General features: G+C 40.2%; 1 protein-coding gene across 6 annotated transcripts in view; it reads left to right on the plus strand.

Annotated features, from left to right (window-relative positions):
- Nucleotides 1-20,272, plus strand: part of Gosr1 (golgi SNAP receptor complex member 1) — a 62,119-nt gene that overhangs the window by 37,305 nt on the left and 4,542 nt on the right. For 2 of the 6 annotated variants that reach the window (XM_046446993.2, XM_046446994.2), the window contains exons 8-10: nt 5,134-5,216; nt 8,054-8,132; nt 8,888-10,925. In XM_046446993.2, coding sequence (XP_046302949.1) covers nt 5,134-5,216; nt 8,054-8,132; nt 8,888-8,951 — 226 coding nt within the window. In that variant the 3' untranslated portion in view covers nt 8,952-10,925. Of the gene's footprint in view, nt 1-5,133; nt 5,217-8,053; nt 8,133-8,887; nt 10,926-16,607; nt 16,836-20,272 lie in introns of those variants that run through there. The other 4 variants (XM_046446995.2, XM_046446996.2, XM_046446997.2 and 1 more) reach the window with 3 other exon arrangements.

Raw genomic sequence — 20,272 nt, forward strand, 5'->3', positions numbered from 1 at the left:
TTCCTTTCTTTTCTTCAATGACCATTTACTGACCAACATTTTGGGAGGCTTCTGCTGGTTTTTTGTTCCCTGAGGTCACTGGCTTTGATGGGATGTTTTAGTGTGTTTGTTGGGTTTTTTTACTATTCTAAAATACTTCAGTAAATCTCTTTACACAGTTTTGTTTGTTTTTTGCCTTCTCTAATCTTGAAATTAAAGTTTTGGTTCATATGTCATTTGTGTAGAGTACTCCCTCTAGTATCTCACTTTAATAAGATACCTGGTAGACAGGTGTGGTAGCACATACCTGTAATCCCAGCGACTCAAGAGGCTGAGGATTATGGCTCAGTAATAGAGCACTTGCCTAACATGTTTGAGGCACTGTGTTCGATCCTCATCACCTCATTAAAAAAAAACATATAAGTAAATAAGGTATTGTGTCCATCTACAACTAAAAAATAAAATAAAAATAAAAAAGCCTGGGGATATTGCTCAGTGGTTAAACTCCCCTGGGTTCAATCCCTGGTACAGAAAAGAAAAAAAAAAAAAAGACACCTGGTAGTCTATTCTCTGAGGTTTCACTTGGTTCCACTGCCTAAAAATGTGTTCATCAGCTCTTGGATAGACCAGGCCATTAGAGACCTAAGCAGTGGCATCCAGCTGGTGATGGAAGGCTTAGCAGTATATCCCTTAGGGCTGAGCATCTCACCAGCTGTTAGGCTGTATGCTGTCTGCTTATAAGTCTGTCTCTGTGGATAGCACTGCTTTCCCAACTACAGGTGCCGCAGTCTGGCTGGGCACAATCAGGAGCCACTTGTCAAAAGAAACTAACTTTATTTTTAGAACCACACACGACAAACAAAATAGTCTCTCAGGAAAAAACCCTCAGAGCCTCAACTGCCACCACCGGCTTTCCCCAAGCCTCTCTCTCCCCCACAAGCTTCTCCCCACCTCCCACAATCCTCCTGCTCTTGAGGCCGATTGGCTGGGTCACGTGGGCGGAGCCAAAAAAGTCCCCCAATGAGCAGCTCCGTGGTCTGAAAGGGCAGGGAAACAGTCCAATGAGCATCACCGCAGAGGAGCCAATCAGCTAGATGTTGTTGGGGCTGCTGTGAGCCAATCGTCAGCCGGCAGCTGGAAGTTTGCTGGCAGCTGGAAGTTTGCTGGGGCCCCTTCGGCTGTGGCTCTCAACATCTCCCCCTCTCTGTTTAAACAACAAGCATGTGGATTAGGGACCGTGCCTGTTAGGCAGTCCAATTCAACATATGGTCCTTACCCGTCATCGGATGAACTGACCTCTAGGCGTCAGCCTCCTGTCTTAGGTTGGTACCACTGCAATTGGATCATACCCGTCACTGACTACCGGTCCAGCATACAGCCATACTTGTGGATAGGCCTTTGCACCTGTGGGGGGGTGAGGTTCTTTGCCTCACCTCTGTTGGCCCCCAAATTTTAGACCATCACTAGTAGAGGAGGATGCAAAATGCCATGACATTAAGCCAATTGAGGGCTCCTAAATTGTACCACCGGTGACACCATCAGCAAAAATACTCCAGCACTACCACAATTCGCTGTACCAACAGATAGTTCACAATGCATACAGGTGAGCTCACAATGTGTCCAGGCAAGTTCTGCAAGCAGTTCAGTGATGGCTATTGTAGAAGCTGTAGATTGGTTTTATCTTTCACTTCACCAGCACTGGGATGAAGATAGGAATTCTGGCAATAATGGCTAAAGAAAAAATTATGTAACATTCCAGAAGGCACTAAAAGAAAACAATTTTCTTAACAATTTACATTGTCTTCACCGGCACTGGGATGAAGATAGGAATTCTGGCAATAATGGCTAAAGAAAAAATTATGTAACACTACAGAAGGCACTAAAAGAAAACAATTTTCTTAACAATTTACATTATCTTTAAGAGAATTATTAAATATAATGAAAAGGAAAGGTGAAAGTAAACAGATCTGTTAACCTTCTTTTTTGTTTACATATTAAAACAATCCTCAACAGTTGTTTACCCAATTTAAATTAAACCATATAAATCACGTGAAAAAAAAATATTTGGATCCATTTTATCATGAGCGCTCATCATATATGATATATGGACATACATACATTCAAACATATAACACAAAACACAAGTGTGCACACATAATATAATACATACAACACATAACATTATAGTAAAGGCCTTATAACTTTTTACAGGTGAAATCTCCATTGCAATGCTTAAAAACTCTATAGTCAAAAAATAGAACTGATCAGCAAAACATTAACATTTGTTTGGCGTCATCTTGTTGGGTTGTATTATAGTAGAAATATGGGATCAGAAATTAGTAAAAAACAAACTGAAAGAGTGTTAAGTAAATTGTTAGAGGAAGGAGGCATCCCAGTAAAATCAAGAGCAGTCAGGGCATACGTTGATACAATACAAAAATGTAGCCCATGGCTTTTTAAGGAGGAGTTGTTGAATATATCACAATGGAACCATCATGGTGAAGATTTAAAAAGAATAGAAAAGAAAAGCCCAGGGACTCTGCCAGTTGGCACATTGCCATTGTGGACATTCGTATCTTGTTTGCTTAGTCCAAAGCCTTCAGTTCAGACAATGGTAGAGGAAGGAGAAGACATAATGATTCAAGTAAAAGAGAAGGTCTCTCAAGTTAGTCAGACAGAGGAAAAGATTCAAGTAAAAGAGAAGGCCTCTCAAGCTAGTCAGACAGAGAAAGAAAGTGTAAAACAGAAAAAGCCATCAGGGGGAAAGTTACAACAGGAGACTGCTACTAACACCTTTCTATCACCAGAGGGTGTAAGTGTCCAACCAACAGCGCCACCTCCATATGCTGGGAGGCCCCCAACCCCCGCAGTTGATAGTTGGGATCCTGAGACAAGGTCTCAAATATTAACATGCCCTGTATTTGAGGCAGGAGGGCAGCGATTTTACCAAGTTTTAAATTTCAAAACAGTGAAGCAGCTAAAAGAGGCTGTAACAACCTATGGTCCTCAAGCACCCTTCACTGTAAGCTTGGTCGAATCCATTAACAACTTGAACATGACGCCAAACAAAACCGAGACAGAATGAAATAAAAAGGGAACAACAAAAAGTCATTATAGCCTTTCTATCCTCCTGACATGTGCATCCGTCCTTTCTCCCTATCTGTTCCTCAGACGTAAATAGTTTTTCCTCAGATGTGAGCGGTTTTTCTTCCGTCTCACTCATCTCCAGGGACAGGCAACTTAAAACAAAAGTGAAGCAAAATAAAAGAGGAATCTTAAAATGGCTACCCATCCTCTCGCCCTGCCCTCAGGGGCCAGCAGTTTCACTTACCCTCAGTCGCTCCCCGTGCGAGCCACCAAATGCCGCAGTCTGGCTGGGCACAATCAGGAGCCACTTGTCAAAAGAAACTAACTTTATTTTTAGAACCACACACGACAAACAAAATAGTCTCTCAGGAAAAAACCCTCAGAGCCTCAACTGCCACCACCGGCTTTCCCCAAGCCTCTCTCTCCCCCACAAGCTTCTCCCCACCTCCCACAATCCTCCTGCTCTTGAGGCCGATTGGCTGGGTCACGTGGGCGGAGCCAAAAAAGTCCCCCAATGAGCAGCTCCGTGGTCTGAAAGGGCAGGGAAACAGTCCAATGAGCATCACCGCAGAGGAGCCAATCAGCTAGATGTTGTTGGGGCTGCTGTGAGCCAATCGTCAGCCGGCAGCTGGAAGTTTGCTGGCAGCTGGAAGTTTGCTGGGGCCCCTTCGGCTGTGGCTCTCAACATACAGGAACTAGGAGCAATTCAGTCCATCCCTGCAGCCCCTGTATGTGCAGAACTGTAGTCTTTACTGTCTAGGTTCCTTAAGAAGCAAAGAAACCTGAGTCTTTGTACAAGGATCGAAGAAAAATCTAGGTTTCCCTGCCATTGCTTCCTTAGTTCTCTCCTCACTTGAGAAAGTATCGCCCTCCACCTGGCTTTCTGCCCTGGAGATCTCAAGGCAACTTGGGGCCCGAGATGGACTCTTCCTAGCATGTCTGCTTTTGTTTTAGTGTATTTCATGGAGGAAGATGGATAGGAGATGGGATCAGGAATTTGTACTCTGCCATCTTCCCAGAATCTCAGTCTTTGTTCTTTTTTACTTTCTGTTTTTTAATGTTTCGGATATTTTCAGAATTGCTTCACAGTATTCCATTTCCTATAGCTTTTGATAATGTCAGTATCTAAAGCATTCACCTGTGTATTACATATCGAAATGGATACCCACCTTGCCCTCTAGAATTCTAATGTGCATGCATATAAGACAGAAAAGTAATCCTGGAAGTGCTAGCGAAAAAATATTAACTTTGATTTTTTTTTTTTTGTACTAGGAATTGAACTCAGGGTAGTCAACCACTGAGCTCCATCCCCAGGCCATTTTGTATTTTTTTTTTTTTTAGAGACAGGGTCTCACTGAGTTGCTTAGCACCTTGCTTTTGCTTGAGGCTGGCTTTGAACTCTTGATCTTCCTGTTTCAGCCTCCTGAGTTGCTGGGATCACAGGCATGCACCACCACACCCAGCTTAACTCGGATTCTTTTAAATAGTACATCAAAGTAGTCACGTGGAAGAGATACAATTTACAAAGAGTGGCTTTTGCCCTTCTTTCAGTCATAGTCAATCTGTGACCTTTGTCAGCTGGTGTGAAACCCAGCATAATGTTGCTTGTATGTCCCAAAGTCTGCCTAGTGTTTCTCAAGTAGAATTTGGAAATAATTTGTGCATAACTTGAGGGCTGGTTGTATATAAATATGTGCTTTGAGTTCTATTTTATGGTTGTAATTCTCTGCTTCCCTCTCAACAGTTTTTCCTGATTAAGAATATTTTAGCAGTTGGATCCATTCAAAACTATTTTAAGAAGCTTTATGTGATTTGTTAATATCTTACTTCATTTGTTACTTTGAAGAAATGACTTGCTGCCTTACACAAAAAGACATCATTGGATTGCAGTGGGGTCATTCAGAAAAAGGACAATGGAAAGTGGTTTGGGGAAGTGCTTTTCCCACTTGCTGCTTTGAGTGATGATGTTGTTCACCAAAGTTTCCTATTCACTGTTAGGGGTGTGATGAATCTATGCACAGTAACATTAAATGCCAATTTAATTGTTTCTTTTTTCCCTCCTTAAAGCATTGCTATGGCAACGAAAGAAAATATGACTTCACAGAGAGGAATGTTAAAGTCAATTCACAGCAAAATGAACACTTTGGCCAGTATCCTTTTTGAAAGTTTGAACTCTGCTTTGTGGGGTGGACGGAAGAGTATACCTATTCTTTTTTTTTTGCAGGTGGGCAGTGGGAGGTAACTGACATCAATAGAGCCTCTCAGTAATTACATAGGACAAATAAGTTCTAATTTGTGAAAGTTCATGCTGAAAGTATCACCTGGGTTTAGTGCTAGTAAATTTAGGGGGAAAAAAACCTGAATTTTAAAATTGTTCACAAAATTATCTTTACATTTAAATGTACTGAATCTATGGTAGGACTCCATAATATACACTATTATTATCTAAACATCATAAATTATATTTTTTTAATCCAGTTTGGAGAATGAGTCAGTGTTAGATGCTTAGAAGAAGATAGCCATATACTCAGATGAGTTGTAACTGCTGATAGAAGTGTTGTGACTCTGCATGCACAAGTTGAATTCCAGGATAAGTGCCCAACTTATTTATTGTGACCTCTACTTCTTAAATTATTCAGTTTCCCAATTTAAATTCAGATTGTTAATTATACTTCCAAGAAGCCCAGTAGGGAAACTGAGAAGCCTACCACTTAGAAGTGCTTTACTTACTCTCAGAGAAGACAAGCCTTAGGGAAAAAAATCTTTCTTTTCCAAAAATTGTGGAGAAGACCTGTAATTTTCAAAGGTTGAGTATATTCTAGTCCTAGATAATTCAAGGTCACTTCTACCTATTTAAGATCATGAATACTTATTTGCTTAAGGAAAAGGATATCTTAGAGTTTATTGTTACTTTCCAATCTTCATTGGATTTTTTTCTTGTTACCCTAGCATAAACTGCACATTCAAAATTGTTTATTATTTATATGATGCTATATACTGTTACATGCATTATTTTATTTTATCATCAGCATAAAAGAGAAAATGCAGAAATTATTATTGTTTTGCAAATGAAGAATTAGGCTTAGAAAAGTAGCTTGGCTCAGGTCTACAGTTAGTAAAGAACAAATTAGAGATTCAAATTTTAAGTTCCCATTGCATTTTCCGTGAAATCCTGGTGTCCTTTTTTGGGGGGGTTGGGGGGTACTAGAGATTGAACCCAGGGGCATTTTACCATAGAGCCATATCCCCAGCCCTTATTTTTTATATTGAGACCAGGTATCACTAAGTTACTTAGGGCCTTGCTAAGTTACCAAGGCTGGCCTCGAGCTTCAGATCTTCCTATGTCCACTTCTTGAGTTGCTGGGATTATAGGCATGAGCTACCACACTCAGCCCTAGTGTCCTTCTTAAACGATGAACTTGGTTGTCAATAAGTAAGTTTGTTTTGGGTGAAACCACTGAAACTTTTAAATGGAAGTGGAGGTTGGATAGTTGGATTACTTGTAATACTCACTAAAACCTGTCTAAATTGTCCATTAGAATTTGTCCCCATTGTTCTTCATGCCTTCTTCTCTAGTCTGAATGTCTTTTTTCTCTATTGGACCCTAAGTTCTCTTAAGACAATAAAGTATCCCACAGCCCAGAATAGTGTCTGGTACAGATGAGCAACCCAGGAATTTTATACTTCATTCTAGAATAGCAAAAAAACAATCAAACAAAATGGCGTGAGTTGTCAGGACACCGTAGAGTAGCAACAGAAACCTAATTCAGACTGACTTAAAGAGAAAAGAGGGGAATTAACTATAAATTATTAACTATAAATTCCAGAGATAGAGTTTGGTTTCAGACATGCTGGATTCACAAGCTCAGATTTTATTTTCTCTCTTTTTTTTACCTTCCCTTCTCCTCTCATAACTCAGCCTTCTTCTGTTAATATGCCAGGATTTTTTGTAGTTGGGTTTATTTAAGTCCTCCTTAGCCTCCTAATATAATGGATAAAATTACTCTCAGGCAGGCATTTCCCTATGATGATAGAGATGACTCTTAACACCAAATCAAAAGATTGGGGAAAATAATGTCCTTTCTAACAGCTGTCACAAAAGTCCCAATGAGGACTGTGGTTGCCCCAGCTTGAATTACTGCCCTTTCCTAACCCAGTCATTGGCCAAGGGAAGGGATTGTCTTACCAATTCTGAGTTTGTATGCACTCATCTGACTTTTGTTGTTTTTGGTGGTGGTACCAGGGATTGAACTCGGGGGCATTTGACCACTGAGCCCCTTCTCCAGCCCTATTTTGTATTTTATTTAGAGACAGGATCTCACTGAGTTGCTTAGCGCCTCGCTATTGCTGAGGCTGGCTTTGAACCCATGATCCTCCTCCCTCACAGCCTCCTGAGCCGCTGGGATTACAGGCGTGTGCCACTGCACCCAACATTATATGTACTCTTGATGGCAGAGGGCAGGGTCAGCCCCACCTTATTACATGCACTGAACTAGATTATTATAGGAAAGAGGGGTGATTTCTAAAGGTAAACTGGGAAAAACTATGTCTACTATAGATAGTTTCCTGAAATCAAAAATTTACCATAATCTCAATGGATTTGTTTATCATTATTTAACTAAAAAAAAAAAATTAAGCATTTTTCTCTCTGAAATTTTTTACCTTGTAAAAAAGATTTTATGACTTCAGTACATGTTTCCTTTTATACATCTTTAAAACCATTTCTTCCAATTGTATTTTTTCTTTAATTCAAAAATACATTAATGCCTATAGTATACACTGAAGAAATTTCAGGATTAGAAGACATGATCATATAGCATGTAGACTATATATGTACACAAATGTAATCCATGATCAGAGTCATTTTGTTACAGAAAAACACAGTAAAGACTCTCAAGGAGCGGGGATTATTCCAGATCTCTAGTATCCTTGGTGGGTTGTGTCATTGGTTTTCCTGAACTTGATATAATACCTCTGATAAACAAAGAGGATTCCTCTGTATTGTCAGAAACCATTGCCAGAAATACAAAACAGTTTGGGCGCTTTGGTCAACAACATACAAACAAGTAAGAGTATGACGATAAGTTGAAATACTAAGTAAAATATAATTATAACTATTATAAAACCCCCCAAATTGAAAATTTCTCATCTTTCTTAATGTTCTCTAAATAGACAAGAGCATTTTAACCCATTTTCTGCCTATATTGCTGTAAAGTAAATTTTAAATAATTTACCAATACCTAATTATATAGACCCCAAGATTGGCTTCAATCAGCTGCTTGAATGCAAGAATAGTTATTTCTCTATGGAGAAAGGATCAGGTTTTCTTCAAAATCCACAAGCAGAACTTCCCAATCTCCTGAAAGAAGACAGCGGGGTGCAACAGGAGAGAGAAAAAGTGGGGAGTGGGATGAGGGAGGGGAGGTGGTAGCTCCTCCATACTAGCTCCCACCCTGACCTGAAGCTTGGCAGTAATCCCATTGTATACGAGAACAGTCATCATTATTTTCTTTCTTTTTATTATTCTCATTTGTATGTTAGATATAAGACTGGCAGTACTGTACTCCCCCGACCTTTTGTTATTGTTGTTGGTACCAGGGATTGAACTCCAGGGCACTCGACCACTGAGCCACTTCCCCGCTCCTATTTTCTATTTTATTTAGAGACAGGGTCTCACTGAGGTGCTTAGCGCCTTTATTTCATTTTTGGAATATGTGTTTGCTAAAGTCTCCCTGAGTATGATTCCCCCTTGTTTCCTCTCATCATTTCTTCTTTCTGGACTCCACTCATGGCTATTCTTTTAATTCCTGTGACTTTTCAGCAAAGAGACTTCTTTCAAATATGACCTTAATAAAGATTTCCCAAAGATCGTTTTCCTGCTGTGAACAGCCTGATCCAGAGGATCAATCTTAGGAAGCGGCGAGACTCCCTCATCCTAGGTGGTGTGATTGGTGTCTGCACCATCCTATTGCTGCTGTATGCTTTCCATTGATGGACATCTCCATGGACTCTTGACGACCACCACTTTCACGCCCTGATCTGGAATAAGGAAAAGTAGGAAGAAGTTGACCATCCTGACAATTAATCTGACCACCAGATGAATTCAAACTAATAGTATGGCTCTGTGACATGGTCAGGTCGTACTAAAGCCACAGATTTTTCTGTGCTATCTTTTCTAAGACACATTTCCCCATTTTTTAGTTTAAAAAAAAAAAAAAGAAGGGGAGATTTAGTTGCTTTTGTCTCCCTACGAGGTAAGTAAACCAATCAAAAACAGAACTTCCGTGCTTCAAGTGACAGTGCTGAATCCTGAGGACAAGCCAGATCTTACGGCTGGATTCTTCAAAATGCCAGGTTTCTCTGCGTCCAAAGACTGCTTTTCTTTCAGCCACCTGATTAGGTTGTGAATAAAAATAATTCTTGTTCTTTTATCTAACACTCAAGATGAGAAATCACAAGTCTTTCCTTGATAATCTGGGCTATAGATTCCTATCTCTGTCCCCAGTTTTTTTTTATATATATTCAAGGAAAACTCCATTTTTTCACAGACTCTTTTGAGATGCTGATAAGCCAACAACAGCATGTTTGAGGTTGTCTGAAATGGAGAACACAGCAAAAAAGCTTTTGTGTTTTCTTTTTTAAAATTCTGAGTACACTGACTATATTGCTGGAAAAACATTGAGAATGACAGACCTTTTTTTTTTTTTTTTTTTTTAAGTAAATTGCTTTACTTTTTTGGGTTTTTTTCTTCCACTACAAGATAATGAAATCTACAACTACTACTATAAAATAATGAAACCTTAATTCTACCATGATGAAAGAGAGAAACTAATAGCCAATGTCTGTAACACCCCCAATTTTTCCCTATTATGTCAGCATTAACACTGGTAACTGGAGGCAGGGGCACTGCTCAATTTTCAGTGAGATTTATTCGACAAACAAAATACAAAAAGACATTCAGAAGTCACTATCCAGATAATCCTTTTGTAAATGCTCCACAACTTAGGAGCAAAAGTTTAACAACTACTGCCTGATGTGTCAGGAATTCTGTGTTCTGTGAAAATCTATTCATTCCAAATCTCTTAAGCTTTTCCAGACATCCAGAGAATGATTTCACTGTCAAAGGTGCCTGTGACAGAATCTGTCTAACTGCACCTATCTTCTATTACCATCCCTGGACAGTGACAGAAATGTAAACTACTCACCAGAATTCTTTCCCAGATTAACCATTTCTCAGTTTCTATAAATTCATTACGTATCTTACTGAACTACCAGGTAGTTTAAAGACTTCTAACATATACACTCCTTACCGAGAGAAGGCTGCTGCTCTTCCCCATTGAAATTTACCATGATGTTTATATCATCTTCAGACTGTGCCACAGGGAAGGAGGACATTAGCTTGTCATTCTTCGCTATGGTGTGTATATGCTGCTGTTCAGGTGGACTTGATGAACTGCCTCATGGGTAGACTTAACATCGGACTGGCTGAGAGATTTATCATTCTGGTGTCAAAGTTTTATTACATTCTGGGTATGAAGGGCATTTGATATATTTTTCTTAACTATGGGGTTTATTTTTATAAATATGGGTTGACTGATCAGTTCATTGACTGGGGATGCCCTTAAAAGAAAGTTAAGTTTTCCCATTGTGAACCTAAAGGATCGGGGAAGTAAGTTCATTTGTTAAACTCTCTTTTGGGAAAACAAAACTTCTCTCCCCTGAAACTATTATCTTTGATTTTTCAAAGGGCCTTGATTGGTGGTTGTGCCTCAGTTAGAATTTGTGGGACCTTGGTTGCTATATAGTTGGCATTTATAAAATCTGAAGTATCATAAATAAAGTTATTTATTTAATTATGCTACCAGTCTTTTTTACTGGTCTGATTACTTGGTTCATTCATTAAAGTTGATTGTGTGAGAGTAAAAGTAAGACACAGCTAATCTAGCTTGCTGCAGCTGATGGCTGAGGAGCCTTTCCAGGACGGTTGTGCTTATACGAAGTAAAAGAATTATGTCGATTATTTTCTTTATGAAAATAAAGAAACTAGTTCTTCCAAGGAAGTTGAAAAAGTTTGGTGTAGATGTTGGTGTCAGATGGGTCTGACTAACCTTCCAGTGCTGTCACCCATAGTGAGGTGCCCCAGGTAGCTAGGAGAGTGAGTACATGGATAGAAGAGTGCTCTTGCCTTCCCCTTCAGTTCCTGCCTTCGTTTGCAGAAAGGAAATGGAGATGTGTTTCTTGTAGAAAGGATCTTAATTTGGATCCTGAAACTGCTGATTTGAATTTCAGTCTTATGCCATTTAAACTTTTCTTTCTTTCTTTTTTTTTAAGTCATCTTGCTTTTCTCCCCCTTTTCGCTGTCTTCCTTACAGGGCAGTTGCTAGAGTCAGGAGCCAACAGCTAGTTACTTATTAAAGCCAGTCAAGCCCAGGTGAGGTCAGAAGGAATTTCCTATTTCCGGTCCCAGTGAAATGTTGCCTCTTAGTAAAGTTTTGCCCCTTTGGCCATTGTCTTGTATAAGTCTTTCCATTTTGGATCTTTTTACTAACCGTTCAAAACTTCATTTCATTAAAAAATGTGAAAAATAATAGCAACAAAAAGGCAAAAATGTTCAGTGTATTTTTCTTTTATTTCTTTTCTTTCCTTTTTTAAAAAGATGGGGTTTTGCTAAGTTCCCCAGACTTGTCTCATACTTGCAGTCCTCCTGCCTTGGCCTCCTGAGAAATTGGAATTATAAGCATATGCCACTGTGCCTGGTTCAGAATGGCATATTTCTTAAGATTTTTTTTAATGTATATTGATGACCTTAGTGAAAATATTTAACTTATTGCTCAAGTTCAAGTTCAAGCTCAGATACCCAAGTACTACGGATTATCCATCCTGGAAATGTCCACATTCTTTTTGTTATTATTTAATGATGCTGGAGGACTCCCTGTAACCTGCATTGCTCACTTTTTAATTTTTCCAATGTTGAAAAGGGCTTTCCTTCTCCACTATTCCTTTTTTCTTTTACTAAAATTCACTTTCTAAGATAATGGCTTTTTCCATACTGCCCCATACTCAGACCAAACGTGGGGGTAAACTCCTGAGAAAGGAAACAGATGAGGAGACACCTTGAGGGTACTTTCTGTACCTGGAGCCAAATAATATTTACTTAGTTCTCTCATTTTGGCTGTAAACACATCTGAAGAGAATAAAAAGACATTTACTAGGCCTTTTGATACAAAACTCAGCCCCTGTGAAATTGACGCACCTTACATTTTCATTCCCCCACCCATGAATTTTATGTTTCACTGTTAATGATCCCAACTCGATGGAAATGACTTTTAGGAACTTGTGTTTCCTCGTTAGCTAGATATAATTTCTGGAAATTGATTTGCGTTTTCTAACTTGTAATATTAAAGTAAGCTGTTGAGGATAACTGACCATGTCCAGTGTTACCCTGAGTTTGGTGGCAAAAATAACTAAAGAACAAATGGATTCTGCTCAGATTACAATGACTGTTTCATTCTCCTTTTAGACCAGAAGTTATGTAGCCTGGTCTCCAAAATGATGCATAACTTTTCATCATCTTAACAAACTAATCTTGTTTATTCCTTAATAAATCTATATACCCTAAAGTTTCATAGGGAGAAAGAAAATGAGGAAGGAACAAGTAAATTTTAAGAATGTTTATTGGGTAAGAAGCTGAGACAAAACTGAGCCATGTCTTAAGGGATCTTTCTCATTTTCTTTGTATCTAACCTAAGATCTGATGTTAGTATCAAATTATTTCATCCATTTCCATCCTGTTTGCTCCTTGAGAGGGGGAAATCAATTCCAATTACACTTTACTATGATGGAAGATGTTTTCTCATGAAAAATGCCAATACAGATTTTTTAAAATCTATTCTTTTCCAAATGCACTTTCTAATTTTTTGCTTTTAAAATAGCTTCTTGGAACCAATTTTATTGTATTTGTACTTAATTTTTGTTCTCATCTAAATGTGCATTTTCTGACTGTATAGAAGAAGCTTTGTTATGTAATTTAATAATAAATTAAATATCTAAATGGTTGTGCCTACAGTTGTTTGTATTAGAACAATAACCACAGAGGCAGTTTGGGACTGGTGATTATGAAATCTTTGGTATTGACAAGTATTTTTCATGATGTCTTAAAGCCCATGATAAAACAAAAAAGGTGCTAACATACTATTACCCAGTGTTCAAAAATCATGTGGCCAGATACGGTGGTACACACCTGTAATCCTAGCAGCTCAGGAGGCTGAGGCAGGAGGATTGCAAGTTCAAAGCCAACCTCCGCAATTTAGCCCTAAGCAATTTGGGGAGGCTAAGGGGGTCTCAAAAAAGGGGGTGAGGAGGCTGGGGATGTGGCTCAGTGGTTAAGTACCCCTGGGTTCAATCCCTGGTACCCAAAAAAAAAAAATCATGAACAATCCACCAATTTTTCCCACAGTACTCAGGGGTGCTATACCACTAATGACTGGAGTACAGGTGTGTGTTCCTAAGCCCCATAGACAATTTTTTTTAAGTGGCTTTAACTTGGACCAAATTTCCCACCCACCTGTTCATACCTGAATTATTCCTAGAGAGCACAGAGGCCAGGCCTGACTCAGAACAGTCACCACCTCAGTTGATGCCTTTCCTTTTAAGTGCAGTACTTCTGAAGGGCTGCCACTCCTTTTTTATCTGTCTTTGGTACCAGGGTTTGAACCCAGGGGTGCTTAACCACTGAGCCACATCTTCAGCCCTTTATTTTTTATTTAGAGACGGCGTCTTACTAAGTTGCTTAGGGTCTCACTGAGTTGTTAAGGCTGGCTTTGAACTCATGATCCTCCTGCCTCAACCTTGCAAGCTGCTGAGATCACAAGCACGCGCTACTGTGCCCAGCACTCATCTGCCCTTTTCTTATAAAAGGCTCTGTGGCATTTCTGTCTGATACCAGAAATGCCTAGAAGTAAATGAACATGTGGCTGGAAAACTCGCTGAAGATGTTTCCCATTAGGACATTTTTTTCTTGTTTCTCTAAAGCAAAAGCCAGGAGAAAAATATTTTATTCCTTCTTTTTTTTTTTTAATGCTTTTTAGTTGTTGATAGATGTTTATTTCATTTATTTATATGTGGTGCTGAGAATCGAACCCAGTGCCTCACACATGCCAGGTAAGTGCACTACCCCTGAACCACAGCCCCAACCCTATTTTATTCCTTCTTGAAGATACAAATTTGCGTGGCTGAGTTGGAGCAGAAAAGAATACACTTTGCAAAGCCTGATGCTTTCTGTCAGCTCGCCTTAGCTAAGATTTTCCAGTTCAGCAGACTGCTTTGCTTGCAAAACTCTTGTACTATTAATCTTACAAAGATACTTAAAAGCTGAAAACACTGGGTGCTGAGAAGTCTAACTTCCTGCTTAGAGGAATACTAGCTATTACTTGAAGGTGTTCTTGCCCCCTGACAATGGTCTTTATTATTATCCTGATCTACAGTGTTCAGTGTCCCTCCTTTGAGAGAGAAAGCTTTTAAGAAGCAATCATTTAACTAGTCCATTTCTTTTAAAATTTTTTTTAATATCTACTCTTTTATGGAAATTGGTTGCAGGAGGATCAAATAAATATAGTTACTTTTAATCCAATGCAAGGAACATGTAGTTTAAACAATCATTTCCCTGAAAGTGACAAGTTATCTCTGAATGTAGTACTTTGTGTTTTTCAACCTCGTCCTATTTCTCTCCCTATTTCTCTCCCTGTCCCCCACTGCCTGTCCCACAAGATGAATCCTACGTAAATGGATTCTTCATTACCTATGTTGCAGCCACTGTGAGTGGATACCCTGCCTCTCTAACCTCCCACCTGACATCACCCCCACACATAGTGAATTAACCTAACTTCCTAAATAACCTGTCATCACTGTACCAGTTATGGGTGGCTCCCTAATATCTAGGGCAGTGTGCTGTCAAAGAGTTAGCCAAAAAAATGTCTGCCTACCACTTTGTTTAATACAAAACACATGAAGTCCTCTTTGCCTACTGAAGTAGCTTTCTCCTTTTACAAATGAGGACACAAACCCTGTAACAGATGAAATGCTTGTTCAGAATCACAAGGTCCTTCTGATAGCAGTCGGCTGCCCTTGGCCCAACCATTTTCCCATCTATAAGCAGGGCTGCTTGGTGCACTGGAAAGAACAAGACTTACAGAGTTGGGCATCCTATATTCTAGTGCTGGATACTTTTAGGCCATGGGCAAGTTGCTAAACCATTCTGTTTTCCTATCTACAAAATGGACTCTAGCACCTTTATGCAGTTGTGGAGATCAAATCAAAAGATAATGATGGTACAGAATTACTCAGAATGTCCTCAAAGAATGATGGGCAGTGAGGGCTGGGGAAGTTTTCAATCAGACGTCAAATCCCTGAGAGCCAGGGTACTATTGCCTTCACCTCTATATCATGTATAGGAATTAAATGACTATAGCTCTTTAGTCATTTAAATCTTATTCAGAGCCCCTACCCTACTGGGCTTGCAAAAAAAAAAAGTCAACCTTGTTCATACTTGAATCTACTTCCCTTTGCCTCTTGGGTTGTGCAAAGCTCCCAAGAGTCTTTCACAGTCCCAGACTATTTGGAGCAGAACTCAGATTCACACTGGATCCCACAGACGCTCACTGAGCCATGCAGTCCTTTGAAATCTCCAGACCCTCCCATTCTCTGCCACCCTTGGACCTAGAGATCTTTTTCCCATCCCATAGCCATTTCCCCCAAGGTGCTGCCACCCACAGGGGCACTGGGAGGGCAAGGGCAGTCAGTACAATCGGGTGGCCTCTCCTCCCCACCACTTGCCATCTCACAGGAAGCTCAACATCTCCCTCATCTTCCCACCTTCCTCCTCTCCCCCACCACACAGGAGAACCCACTGTGTTTTTAGAATGTTGGCCTCTCCTTGGTGGGCATAGAAGGAAAAGGCTGCTAATTAATTCCTCCACTAACTCAACAGTGATGGCGTCCTCAGTTCCTCACACATAGTAGGCATCAAGTGTGTCAAGTGAATGGAGGAAGGAATTGTTTTTAAATGCTACAGAGTGTTAACACTAATTCTCTTGTCTTCATGAGCTCAGAGTCCAGTGCCTTTATAGATGGTCCTGCCCTATATCCTGCTGTCTCCCCAGAGCTCAGAGGGGGTGCCTCTGATTGAACCATATGATTAAATCTCTCCCTTAGAACTGGGGAGTACTGGGTCAGAATTCTTCCAGTGGTCTCACCTGGAGCCTAGGGGCATTTGACAATGTCTGGAGACATCTTGGATTGTCAGAATGGGGAGAGGTGGAGAAGATGCTACTAGTATTTAGTAGGTGGAGGCCAGAAAAGCTGTAAATATCCTATAGTGCACAAAGACAGCCCCTGCAGTAAAGGATTATCCAGCCCAAAATGTCAGTAATGCCAAGGTTGAGAAATCGTGGCTCAAACTGAATTCATGTTAAAGTTGGCAGTGTCCCTCTGGGAATGGAGATGATTCAAATGAGTCCTGGTTCCTCCTTAACACCCTCGACCAGTGTATGCTGCCTGTGGGACATCTGGTCTCCACTATGCTTGCCCTGTCTTTTATGCTGCCTTGTCCATCTCTCCTTCACCCCCACGACATACACAATTCTCACCATTCCAGGTGACTTAATGTCCCAAGACTTGTAAACTTGCTCTTTCTGGAAGGATCTTCTTTCGAAGCCTGCCTGTGAAATGCTTCCTGCTTGTTTTAAAATTTAATATCAGAAGAAACTGTTTAATGAGCATAGGGTTTTCTTTTTTGGGTAGTAAATGTTTGGGAATCACAGAGGTGGTAGTTGCACAACTCCGTGACTATACTAAGTGCCAGAGAATTATACATTTTAAATGATTAATTGTATATTATGTGAATTTCACCTCGATTTTGACTAAGATCCACGTATCTTTTTAGTTTGAACTGCTAGGACAAATTATTTTAGACTGGGCTAAACAACAATTCATTTCTCACAGGCTGGGTAGTTCAAGGTGCTGGCAGATACAGTATCTAGTGAGGACCCACACTTCCTGGTTTGCAGACAGCTCTTGTATACTCACCTGACAAATGACACAGAAAGCAAGTTTCTTGTCTGTTCCATTCATGGAGCCCCACACATCTAACCCAGTTGCCTCTCCAAGCCCTCACCTCCTAATACTATCATGTTGGAGGTTAGGATTTCAATATGTGAACATTGAAGGGAGAACCACAAATATTCAACCCATTCCTCTTCCTCTGGGAAGACTCTCTGGCTCTCCCCTCCCCTCTGCCTCCTGATTTCCTTTGTGCTCCCTCAACTCTATCAGAACATTTCATCCCGTTACATTCAGTAGGCACCTCCCTGTCTCCCCATGAGGGCATTGTGAGCAGGGGCTGTCCTAGTTCCTCTTTATATCCCCCCACACAATGAACATAGTATGTGCTCAATATATATTGAAAAGGGAGAATGAGATAAATGGAAGGATCCAGTTGCCCTGAACTAAAGCACAGCAACCTGGGATTGAATGTTGTCACAAGTTCTCACCTCTTCATTAACTACCCCTCCCTGTGGTACACACCTAAACTTTCCGTTTTCTTGTCTGGTGATGGGTCAGGTAAAGAGGGCACTGCAATACCCCCAAGTATCCACACCCATTTCAAGATATCCCTATTACCAAAGAAAACTTCGGAAGCAAAGAGTAATTGCAAACCAGACTGCACTATCAACTCGTGAAAGAGTGATCTTCAACGAGGTCCCTTTCGTGGAATTCAGGTTGCTGCTTGGCAGCCTATATAGAAATTATCCTTTCCATTTCAGAGAGGTGAGACTTGAACCAGTGAGAGACATAGGACAATTGTGTAGCAACTATCGAAGTCGTAAATGAACATAACCCCTGATCAAGTGACTCCACCTCTACGAATCTCATAGAGGTAAAAAGATGTATCTATACGGATGTTAATGGCACATTAATTATAAATGAAAAGACTTTAAATAACCTAACTTGGGCTGGGGTTGTGGCTCAGTGGTAGCGCGCTCACCTAGCATGTGTAAGGCACTGGGTTCAATCCTCAGCACCACATAAAAATAAATAAAATAAAGGTATTATGTCCAACTACAACTTAAAAAAAAAAACTTCCCTCCAGCCCTTTCCCACCCACTCTTCCCAAGTAACCACGGCTCTGCTTTCTGTCACAATAAATTAGTTTGAATTTTCTAGAGTTTTTGTTTGTTTGTTTGTTTTGATACTGAGGATTGAACTCAGGGGCCATATCTCCAGCCTTTTTTATATTTTATTTAGAGACAGGGACTTGCTAAGTTGTTTAGGGCCTTGCTAAGTCACTGAGGCTGACTTTGAACTCAAGATCCTCCTATCTTAGCCTCCCAAGCCACTGGGATGAAAGGCATGGGCCACTGCACCCAGCTCCTAGTGTAGTATACAAGTAGAATCATAGAATATGTACTTTTCCAAGGTGAGGGAATCTGGCTTCTTTCACTTATCTTTACTATTTTGATATTCAAGCATGTTGTTTGTATCCCAAGACTCCATTCTGTTTTACTGCTGAATGGCGTCCCATCGTGTGAATGGGATACAATTTTCTCATCTGCTTCTCTGCTGTTGCCCTCTTGGGTTGATTCCATTTGGGAGCCATGACAAGTGAAGCTGCTCTGAATGTTCCTGCACAAGTCTAGGTATAGACACTTTTCCTTTTCTCTTTGGTAAATGTCTACAAGAATAACTGGATCATTTGGCAAATGTGTTTTTAACTTTGTAAGAAAATGCCAAGTATTCTCCTAAGTATTTGATTTTGCAATTGAGTCTACGCGAGTCCCAGTTCATAGCCCAACCAACATTTGGTGTAAGTCTTCTGAGTTTCAGCCACTGAATTAGATGCGCAGTGACCTCTTGTGTGGTTTGCATCTGCATTTCCCTAATGATGAAGGATGTTGATCATCTTTCCACGAGTGTGTTTGTCATCTGCATTATCTTTTTGGTGAAATATTGGTTCAAATACTTCTCCCATTTTAATAAGCAGTTTGTTTTAGGGTGTCAAATATGGGGAAAGATATTCAAGAAAGTGTCATGAGCAGTTGCCTGATGAAAAGAACAAGCAGACTGCAGGTCCTAGGTGGGGAGGACTCTTGATCTTTCACTCTGCAGAGACTGCATTTTACAATCATTTCAATTACATCTTTAAAAAGCGAAGTAGCCACTTTGAAAACATCAGTATTGAAAGCATATTTCTTAATGGATAGATAGAGACTGTTCTGTTTAGCCAAGAGCACTTCAGAAATTCCACGCTGGTAGGAAATTGGAGCACCGAACCATTAATGGACCTGTGAGCGTTTCTCATCATATCATAGTCAATCATTTCTGGTGGCACCCAGTTGGCAATGATGACGTCTGGGCTATGGCTCCACTAAGACAAGCAGAACTGGGGGTTTCTATTTAAGTGGACACTGTAGCAGCTTTCTGACTTCTTGCCCCTTTTCTACTGAAGGTGACCCATGAAGAGAATCTAAAAAGGGCTCTCCCAGCCTGTCTTGGATCAAAGGTTTGATTAATTTTCTTTCTCACAGTCTGCTTTCTGCTTCCCACCTGGGATGTGATGTAGGCTTGTAGGTATTGTAGACCCTAGGCAGGTAAGCACCTCGTCCAAGTTCATGTCCTTTTAAGAAAGCAATGGAGACTAACAAGAAATGCTTTCTCTTCCAAGACTTCTTAGTGACTTTATTCTGGTCTTGCTCTGGGATCCAACCCATTAATCAGTTCATACAAATTTCACATAAATTAAAATTCATTGGCTAGGCAGCGTTCTACCAAATTGATGTTTAATTCTAAGTAAACACTTGCATTTTCCTTAAAGAAGTTCTTGACTGGGTGTATGGTGCACACTCAAAATCCCAGCTACTCAAGAGGCTGAGGCAGGAGGATTGTAAGTTCGAGGCCCAGTCTAGGCAACTTAACAAGACTGTCTCAAAATAAAAAGGACTGGGGATATAGTTCAGTGGTAGAGGGCTTGCCTAGCATATGCAAAGCCCTGAATTTATTCCCCAGCAATACAATACTAGAAAAAAAGTTCTTTATCCCAGGGAAGTATATTGCTGTCATAATTTGAATGTCATTGACAGGAAATTGTATATATTTCAGCCTAGAACTCCCTGCTGAAAATGGCAAAGTTCAGTATATGAGCTTTTTTAAGTAA

The sequence above is a fragment of the Marmota monax genome, unplaced genomic scaffold (assembly GCF_021218885.2).
Source record: "Marmota monax isolate L192 unplaced genomic scaffold, Marmota_monax_Labrador192_F-V1.1 WCK01_AAM20220418_F8-fsc00138, whole genome shotgun sequence".
In the NCBI taxonomy this organism is placed as follows: domain Eukaryota; kingdom Metazoa; phylum Chordata; class Mammalia; order Rodentia; family Sciuridae; genus Marmota; species Marmota monax.